This window comes from Agelaius tricolor, unplaced genomic scaffold (genome assembly GCF_023055355.1).
Source record: "Agelaius tricolor isolate 1412-34295 unplaced genomic scaffold, bAgeTri1.0.p SCAF_6, whole genome shotgun sequence".
NCBI classification, from domain to species: Eukaryota; Metazoa; Chordata; class Aves; order Passeriformes; family Icteridae; genus Agelaius; species Agelaius tricolor.
The window spans coordinates 798,327-808,687 of NW_027269266.1; the positions used below are offsets into that span (position 1 = coordinate 798,327).

Genomic DNA, 10,361 nt, shown 5'->3' on the forward strand with positions numbered 1-10,361 from the left:
CTCCTTCTGCAATCAGTGGAAGGTGCGAGATACCTCAGGGATAACTCTCATCTTAGGTGATGTGGAGGGAAATATTTATTTTCCTTAATTAAAAAGCCAACTTGAATTTAACAAGGTCCCAGCTCAAAGGAGTTGAGCAAAGGGCAAAAATCTGGAAGGACAAATTCTGAGCCCTTCCCACACAGCTCAAATGATACTTAGAAATAAATTCCCTATATTTCTGTAGGTGCACCTGTTTCACACTAGAGTCCCTTTTGTGGCAGTTTTGAAAGTCACTTAGTCTTTGAAAATTCAATTCCACAGGAGGAGGGAAAAACCAATTTCTGCTTTATAGGCCTTAAAAACCCCCAGTCAAAAATGTAGGGCAGAAGGATAAGCAGTGATAAAGCAAGGCTAGAAATCACTGGATTCAGTTAAATTTTCATGGAATTCTTATCAGCTGATTGCTCTGGGGTGATTAGAGTCTTTAGGACAAAATGATGAACTCTTCCAGTTGCTGTACAAAGGGTGTTTGTTGGCCACAATCCACAAGAAAAAAGAGCCCCAGCTAAATAAATGCTTGCTCCAGCTTCATAAGTGCTTGTAATTCCTATCCCAGCCTTCAAGTAATTCTTTACATTTATTTCTGAAAACATGGTTTCACAACATCCCCTGTTCTCCTTTGTTATGATTTCATTCTCCTGCCCTTTTATTCCTTTCTTTTTTTTTTTCCTTTCTCTGAACTGCAAATTAAATTCTTTCATGAAGTTATTGAAAATTGTCTTACCCACAAACTGACCTTTAATCCAACCTGCTGCACTGTGAACCTATTGGAAAAAGGATTCCAAGGGACAGGATTTTCAAACCAATTCTTGTGTTGCTGTTGGTTTGCACAGGAGCTCCCACTGCCGTGATGTTTGCTTGGGTCCTCACACGAATCCATCAACAGAACACTGGGTGAGTCAGAGCTGGGATAAGGAACACAAAAAATCCTATTTTTTACAGTGTTCTGTTTTTTTTTTTTTGAAGGGGGAAAAAGGTGTGCACAGAAAAAGGTAAGGGGAAAAAACTTTCAGGATTCAAAGCTGTACCTTTAATTTTTACAGCTTGAACATAAGTGAAAAAATACCAAAAGTCTTGTGATTTTTATGTCCATATGTGGGGTAAGAAAACCTGGAAATATCATATTAACTACTGAAATTTCATTTAAGTTCCCTAATCCCAGTCCATGAAATAATTGTATTTCAAGAAAATTCCTGTTTCTGTATAAAGTCAACCATAACTAACTCTAATCCCTTCAAATGAGAACTTCCCAAACAAACAACATTGTCTTCAGTAATTTCTTCTTTTGTTTCTATTCAATTATTTTATTTTATTTTCATCTGTATCTTTTAATATGAGCCCCAGATAGAAATATTGTTTGCTGTAAGTTATCCATGTCCATATGTGGTGTAAGAAAACCTGAGAATATCATATTAACTATTGAAATTTCATTTAAGATCCCTAATTCCAGTCCTTGAAATAATTGTATTACAAGAAAATTGCTGTTTCTGTATAAATTCAACCATAAATAACGAACCCAAATCTCCTCAAATGAGAACTTCCCAAACAATCAACGTTGTCTTCAGTAGTTTCTTCTTTTGTTTTCATTCATTTTATTTTATTTTTATCTGTATCTTTTAACATGAGCCCCAGATAGAAATATTGTTTGCTGTGAGCTATCCTGAAGGCTTTCAGATTATTTCACATCAGCTGAAAAAGATTCTCTTTTATACCCACCTGGTCAAAACTCAGGAGAGTTGAATAAGAAGTTGATTGAGAGAGGTAAGAAGAGCAGGAAAGAAGCTTAAAAATACAAATGTGGTTTTCTTTCACTTTGCTTTGGTTCTTCAATCTGTGATTCTTGCTGATTGAGTTTTCTTTAGATTGGACCACAGGGAAACCAGGGACATTTAGACAGTGATATAAACTTGGTGTCCACCAATTCCCTTTCCCGTGGCAGAAGAGTTTCTGTGGGGAGGAAGCTCCCATGGGACAGATGAAAAACCTGATTCCATTTTTCTTTCAGATGTTGGGATGATGATGAAAATGGAGTGGTGTTATGGATCATCAAAGGCCCCATCCTGCTGACTGTATTGGTAAGGTTTCTCATTTTCCCTCGAGTTTCTGCATCTAGATAATTTTATCTAGTGTGCTTTTAAAATGAGTTCTTATGATTGTAAACTAAGACGAAAAAAATCCCCCTTATCCACGAATTTATACCACCTGAATTTAGGGAGGGAGCAATCTGGTTTTTAGGCCTGTATCTGGTATAATCCCTGTCATAAACAATGACGAGAACAGGGGGAACTTTTTTAGATCATTTAAAAATCTAAATTTAAAATCTAAATTAAAGTTCTGAGCAGAAGTACAAGGCATTAATATCAGACATAAAGTGATATTAAGATGTGTTGGTCTCCAATAATTCAACGTAACTTTCACCATATTTTGTGTACAACTATATTTTGGTGGGAAATATAATTATTAATTTTTAAAGCTATTGATCTGAGCTGAGAAGGGATGAGCACTGGTTTATAGCAGTGCAGCTCCTAAAAGTGGGGATTTTTAGTTATTTGTATCAACTGAAGGCATGTCCTGGATTGTAGTAAATTTACAGATTTTGTCTTGTCTTTGCAGATTAACTTTATTATATTCATTAATGTGATCAGGATTCTTGTCCATAAACTGAAATCCCAGGAGGGAGGAGGGAGCCATTCAAGCCACTTTGTGTGAGTATTTCTGTGTCTCTAAGGACTGACCTGTTCTAACTGCTGCAAAAATTTTATATGAGTAGGAGAACAGAATGTTCTACTCCTCTTCCAATAGAAAGAGAAGAAATGACAATGTGAACTTTCTTTTTCAGCCCAAATGTCACATGTCGTTTTTATTTCAGAGCAAAAAGGATGGGGTGCATGTGTCAGGGATAAAGAGAAAAGTAAAATAATAAAGTAGGAAACTTCAAAAGCTTGAAAGTGTAAACACCAAATGTCAGGTGATTGATCCATGTCACTCCCAGTCCTTTCCACACAAATGGCCACATATTGAGAAAGATGCAGTAACAGGATAAATTCCTTGCAGTAACAGGATAAATTGAGAAAATAAATAGAGAAAAAATAAAAAATATATAAATAAATAAAATAAAATAGATATCAATAAATAAAGATGCAGTAACAGGACTAAGCCTGGTCCTGGCTGTTTACAAACCCCTCACAACCATTGGGGATCCCATCAGTGCAGTCACAAGACCTTTCCACAACTTCTCCAAATTTCTTCATCCAAACGAATGCAGCTGCCTCCATTTGGAGCTGTTCTCTGAATTTTAAAACATTCCTACATGCAATTGCTGTCCCTCATTCCCTGTTTCTAACAGTGCATTATTCTTTCATTCTTGCTTTTCCAGGAGACTTGCAAAGTCCACGTTACTGTTGATCCCCCTCTTTGGGGTGCACTACATCGTGTTTGCATTTTTCCCTGAGAGCACTGGGCTGGAGGCTCGGCTTTACATTGAGCTGGGCCTGGGCTCATTTCAGGTGAGATGGACAAAAATTGAACAGCCCTGAGATGTCTGGGCTGTACCACCCTGTGGTGGTGTTTGAGGGTCCCCAGGATGAGGGAAGGGATGAGAATCTTGACTCCATGTTTCAGAAGGCTGATTAATTATTTTATGATATATATTATATTAAAAGATTAAAATGATATATATTAAAATGATATACTAAAACTATACTAAAGAAAGGGAGAGGAGACATCAGAAAGCTAGAAAGAAATGAATAATAAAACCCCATGACTGACCAGAGTCCTGACACAGCTGGACTGGGATTGGTTATTAAGTAAAAACAATTCCCATGCTGGGTAAACAATTCTCCAAATCACATCCCAGAGGAGCAGAACATGGAGAAGCTGAGGTTTCTTATCTTGCCAGGAGAAGAAATCCTGGCACAAGGATTTTTCATAAATGTGTCAGTGACACCACCTCACTTCAGGCTGGTTCTTAGAGCAGGATTTATTAATGCATCCAAATTCAATGCACACATCCCATCTCACTCCTTCAGGAGCTCTTCTGTTGTTTGCTCCCTTATTATTTGAAATCTCTGGGTCAGACTTTGCATGAATAATCACAAAATAAATAAAATATCTATGTTTCTTGAATAACAATGACAGAACACCGTGAAGACCAGGCTGTGGATTAAGGTGAACTGATTGAAAATGATTTTACTTGAAATAATGATAAGAGGGGTGGTGAATTAGAGGACATAACCACCTGCTCTGCCCTTACCCTTCAGGGGCAGTGAACCACGTTAATATCTCATTGTTGATTTTGCTGTTCCACTACTCAGAACATGGATTTGAGAGGGTCAGGGCCTGTGTGTGGTACATTTTGTACTGAACAGCTGATTTATTTTCCCTTCCCCTGCACCCCACCACAGCTTGTCCACATTGACATGTGTTGCAAATGATCTCTCTCCCATGCTTGCCTTATCTGAGGGAGAATTTGTTTGTGGGATACAGTGAACAGCAAGTTTATCTTTTTTGTCTCTGGACAAGAAATAAATAATATTTATTGTATATAAATAAATAATATTTATTGTATACAATATATAAATATATAAATGATATTTATTATAAAAATAATATTTATTATAATAAATAATAAATATGAAATGTCACCAGTCCACTGAGAAATTTAATTCTGTTATGAAAACTCAATAAATAGTGTCACACTGCCTGAACTCCAATAGAAAACTGGGAAATATGCATTATTTGTTGTCTTGCACACACTGTGAATGAAACTCGATGTCTGTTATTGATTCCAGATTTTAAATCCATGTTTTTCCTCTCCCTACCCTCCCTGTCCTAGGGTTTTGTTGTTGCTCTCCTATATTGCTTCTCAAATGCAGAGGTGAGTAACTAAAGTACATGAGATTATCAAAACCTTTAAAATTCACAGTTCCCTCTCATTTTTTAATTTCTTTTCCTATTTTCAGAACAGATCTGTCTTTGATCTGCTCCTGAAACCATGACATCCCCACATCTTTTTTTGTCCTTTGGTAGCTTTGTTGACTTTATTTGTATTCATACAGTTCTGGCAGGAGGACACAAAATAAACTTTGAAGCAATGACCCTTTAAAAATGGTTGTTGAGTTTCCTGTCAGGGCACATTTCTCCTGATTTATCTTTGATAGCTATCATGATGATAACTCAATGTAGAGCTCCTCTCTTTCTCTAGGTTTATTTTCTACTGGTGACTTGCTTACTTTCCCCCTTCCCTTTCCTTTCCCCTTTTCTCTTTCCCCTTCTCCCTTTACTTTCCCCCTTTCCCTTTTTTTCCCCTTTCCCTTTTTTTTTCCCCTTTCCCTTTTTTTTCCCCCTTTCCCTTTTTTTCCCCCCTTTCCCTTTTTTTCCCCCCTTTCCCTTTTTTTCCCCCCTTTCCCTTTTTTCCCCCTTTCCCTTTTTTCCCCCTTTCCCTTTTTTCCCCCTTTCCCTTTTTTTCCCCCTTTCCCTTTTTTTCCCCCTTTCCCTTTTTTTCCCCCTTTCCCTTTTTTTCCCCCTTTCCCTTTTTTTCCCCCTTTCCCTTTTTTTCCCCCTTTCCCTTTTTTTCCCCCTTTCCCTTTTTTTCCCTTTCCCCTTTTTTTTCCCTTTCCCCTTTTTTTCCCTTTCCCCTTTTTTTCCCCTTTTCCCCTTTTTTTCCCCTTTCCTCTTTCTCCTTTCCCTTTTCCCTTTTCCAGGTCTGCTCATGTAATCAAGACTTTTGTTCAAATACTTTCTTTTCTGTTTTTATAACAATGGTAGAAGTTGGCTGAACTCCCTGCAGTAGAATGTAGTGAGCCCATCATTTAAAAACCTCGCTAAATTTGCTGGTGTTTCCCCCTAAAGAGCAGAACAAATCAAAACTGATGAGAAAATGTCAAACTGCATTTCATCCTGAGAAAAGTGAATAAATAAGTTGAGAATGACACACTAATGGTGCCTCAGTCTCTGCAGTGGCTTAAACTTGGGCAATTCTCATACAATATGGAATTATTAATGTTGGAAAAGCCCTCCAAGATTGTCAAGTCCCAGCTGTGCCCCATGGGCACCTTGTCCCCAGCCCAGAGCACTCAGTGCCACCTCCAGGGGACACCTCCAGGCATGGGCACTCCAAAGCTCCCTGGGCAGCCCCTGCCAAGGCCTGAGCCCCCTTTCCATGGGGAAATTCCTGCTGGTGTCCAGCTGATCCTCCCCTGGAACAACTTGGGGCTGTTCCCTCTCCTCCTGTCCCTGTTCCCTGGGAGAAGAGGCCAACTCTCACCTACCACCTCATCTCAGGGAGTTGTGGAGACCAAGAAGGTCCCCCCTGAGCCTCCTTTTCTCCAGGCTGAGCCCCTCAGCTGCTCCTCACAGGATTTACCCTCCAATCCCTCCATCCCTTCCCTGGAGACACCCCAGCACCTCACAGGAATGGCTAAAAGGAGGTGCAAGGTGCAAGTAACCCTACCTGTGAGTAACTACCTATGAGTAATTCCCAAGCTATGTTTGTTACTTAGGAAAACAATTTATAATGGCCATTCTGAGAGAGTGCCTTCAGGACTTAGCTGTGAAAACAGAAAGCTCTACTTCCAACCTGCCTTCTATGGAGAGCTTTTTGGATAATTGGTTAGCTGAGAAAGGCCACTTTGATGTGATACCATTGGATAAGGATAGGGGAAACAAGCTGGGGATTGTGAAACCAGTGTCCAATCACTGCCAAAGGTCAACGGGAAGATGGGGGAGAAAATTGCTTGCCAGAAAATGAAAATATCCTAGGTAGAGAAGCTAGAAGAATGCAAACATAGAAACAAAATAATCATTAGAGCATAGAAGTAGGTGTGGTTGATCTAAGTGTGCTTTAACCAATAATGAGCTCAGCTTTTGCAATATGTATAAGCTTCATTAACACCAATATAAATATGGGTGAGCTTTCAATAAACTTTGGGATTTGCTATTCACACATATTGTGTGAGGCATTTCTTCCGCCGTTCACGACAGCCTTCTGTATCACAGACTCCTTGCCAGCAGCCCTTTAATTGCTTCAACAGCCTTTTAATAGCTTGCATATTGTAGCCCACAACACAGAAATGCAGTAGGTGTTAAAATCAGGACAGGCAGAGCCTGATCTCTGGCCCCAGGATGAAGCTGGGTTGGCTTTTTTCACATTCCTTAGGGATATCTGCTCCTGGAGCAGCTTGGCCACTCATTACCACTTGGCAGTGCATCTGCTGTGGTTCCTTGCAATCATAAAAACTAATTATTATTTTCTCTGTGTGTGTGTGTTTGTTCAGTTTTGAGTGTCTGTGACAATGTGAGAGGCTGTGCTGCTGCCAGGGGAGGTGTTATGAGTATGGATGAAACTGAGGAGTGCTGGAGGGCCTTGAGTTTGCTGGGGTAGAGCTGGAACACTGGATTGGTGGAGGAAATGATGCAGCTGGAATTGTATTCTTTCACCACTTACTAGCTATGAACTCACAATGTTCATACATTCCCAGTAGCTGCACACAACATGCCACAGCCCATCAGCATTTCATGAATGTTCAATAATTATCCAGTAAATACCTCCCTCTTCAAGTTTTTGTTTTCTTATTTTTGAAAATGTTTATGAATTCTTCAGTGTATTCCTATTGCTGTCACAGCCTTTAGTCTCCTTTTCTACTTCAATAGGACCAGCATTTGATCCTGAAACCAGACCATTCATATTGCTTTACGTCTGACCAGCCTTTTTCCTCAAACAAAACAAAATTGGTTCCAAAAAGCCTTTCACCATGAACACAAGCCACTCTCAGCATTTTCTATTCTGAGATCCACTTTGAAACCTTATAACCTGACAGTAACTCATATCAAAAATACAGGGTAGAAATTATCATTTTCAGAAGACATACTGTGGGATTGCACCCAAACAAAACTTTCAAACTACATTTCTGAAGTAGATTACTTTTGATGACCTCTTGTTTAGTTGATTGTTGGAAGATCCAGAGAGCCATCCATGAAGTTGTACCCAGGGGTTGTCTGTGTGCTTAACAGGGAAAATGAAGGCAGAATAGGGGCCACCAAAATGATAATTATTGCCAGCAACCTGCCCTGATGGCCAAATGTACTTCTGCATGCCATCCTCTGATTTTTTTAAATGAAATCTGTTTCTTTTCAAAAGGAATAAGGACAGAGATCAAATTCTTCTAAAAATGCGTTAAAGCTTAATCCTGGTTTATCTGGGCTAAGTACTCAAGCAGACTTCTGGCCGTATTTTACCTCCAGTGTTCATCAAGTCCTAATTTTCTCTTTGTTTGTAACTTCCTGCAGGTACAAACAGAGCTGAAGAAGCAGCTGTGCAAGTGGCAGTACCAGGAGTACCTGACCTTCAACCACAAGCACGGGGCCCTGTCCAGGGAAGCCAGCCCTGTCACCTACGTCACTCAGCTGTCCCTGCTGGACAGGATCAGCCCCAAGAGGAGAACCCCGGTGCTCCAGGATGGTGTCACCACGGTCTGAGGGGCTCCAGCAGGACCAGCTGCTGGCCCTCTGCAATGTTCCACCATGAGGCGCCCAACTGGATCCTCTGTGGCTTCCCATAGCGGCAGGAGCTCTCGCCCCCTAACAATGAAGGGATGGGGCTATTTTTGGCCTAAGAATGGTTTATTGCTCAGATAAACACCAGTCTCAGAGGATGTGAGATTTTAGAGGAGCAAGCAGTCGGCCATAGCTCAGAGTAGTCATAATTTCTTTGTTACAAGACAATGTAGAACTTTCTAACCCAATGGACACTTGTTACAAGGTTTATTTTGCTTTTCTGACCTATCACCTATTTCTCCTGGACTGCAGATACTTTTATCCAATGGCTTCTGTCACACACACATCAGCTTCTATTGTAACTCCTAAACTCTTAGTTTATCCTATACAACATTACCCCTGCATTATAAACCCTTCACCATCTTATCAATACAGTTTTTTACTTAAGGCATATTCTTACTTACAACTATAGAAACATAAGTTTATGATTTTTCTACTTCATGTCTGTGTACTTTATTTTTACATAAACACAGCCATCCATTCACTCCCTGAGTCCCAGTATCAATTCAGCTTTAAAAACCCTGCATTCCAGTCCCTCAGTTTGCCCTGCTCTTGGTTAATTATTTAGGTCAGCAAATATTTGTCTCTTGGAAATGCCTTTGCTGATTTTAGGTGCTTCATCTCTAGTCCTATTAGAGAAGAGGTGAATTTTCCAGGCTTCTAGAAATGATTCTAATAAGTTGTTTATTAATTAGGCATTTAACCCATTTGTCACAATACCATATGTTTGTTGTGATGAGTAATTTTGTCTATTCTGACCTTCTCATCAGCTTTACTTGTAACCTCTGTTCCTGTGTTTTGTTGCTGGGCATAGTAATGAGAATTTGTATCCAAAATGTATGATGTACATCTATAAAATGTAAGTGGCAATTACAGCTGTTGTGAGCTTGTACATTTACTTCATGTCAGTTTGTACATTCCATTTGAGTTTGTACATTTAATTTTGTGTCAGTTGGAATATTTCATTTGAGGCTTTATAAAATAAAAGGTTAATAATCCTGGGGAGTGCTAAAATTTATTGCAGAAATATTTGATTTGAGCTGTGAAAAGAACCCTGATCCCTTTTTGGTGACACACCTGAGTTCGTGTGGGTGTGTTAATGAGTCAGGAATGCTCCAGGCAGGGATATTTTGCTTTTTGGAAAGCCTGGGAAAGCAGCAGAACTGTCCCAAGCCGTGTTTAGCTGTGCTGTGTGTTCCGTGTGGAGCCACTGCCACCTCCTGGAGCTGGATGTGTGCAGCCACAGAGCCAAGCAGGGCTCCCAAACCTCTCATGAGTGAGCTTTAAACCACTCCCAAAGGGCAGACAATTCAATCACATCAGCTGCTTTCTCCTCCTCTAATCCCCTGGTGTCTTTGGCAGAGTTTAACTCTCCAGGAATTATTTTTGAATCCCTTTATGAACTACATGACACCCTTAAAAGATCAAAACCTACTTTTTCCAGCTGCTTTTTATGGTGTTGCAGCAATGACAGTTTGTTAAGGTGTCTGAAATTTCTGAGAGTAGATTTCTAACTCTGATAATATCAGCATGATTGTTTAAGAAATTTTGATTTATTGGGCTCTAAATTAAAAGAAATCCTTCCAGCAGGCAGCTTTATCTATTTTGCACATTGAGAGCTTCCCCAAGGCTGCCTAACACACCCAGAGCAAGAATTATTTGAGCATCTGAGGAGGATTTGTTCAATTGCAGAAAATACAACTGAATTCAAGGTAGTTGCTCCTTGACTAAATGAAGCTTTCCTCATTGAAATCAGGTGTGTGGGA

The 10,361-nt window shown here is 39.7% G+C and overlaps 1 protein-coding gene across 1 annotated transcript in view; it reads left to right on the plus strand.

The window, feature by feature from the left end:
• The window catches only part of LOC139590765 (vasoactive intestinal polypeptide receptor 1-like), a 29,992-nt gene extending 20,399 nt beyond the window's left edge, over positions 1 to 9,593 (plus strand). Inside the window, exons 8-13 of the mRNA XM_071428476.1 lie at positions 876 to 936; positions 2,048 to 2,117; positions 2,656 to 2,747; positions 3,419 to 3,548; positions 4,877 to 4,918; positions 8,329 to 9,593. Of these exons, the coding sequence (XP_071284577.1) occupies positions 876 to 936; positions 2,048 to 2,117; positions 2,656 to 2,747; positions 3,419 to 3,548; positions 4,877 to 4,918; positions 8,329 to 8,517 (584 nt within the window). The 3' untranslated portion in view covers positions 8,518 to 9,593. The remainder of the gene's footprint in view (positions 1 to 875; positions 937 to 2,047; positions 2,118 to 2,655; positions 2,748 to 3,418; positions 3,549 to 4,876; positions 4,919 to 8,328) is intronic.
• Positions 9,594 to 10,361: the final 768 nt, after the last annotated feature.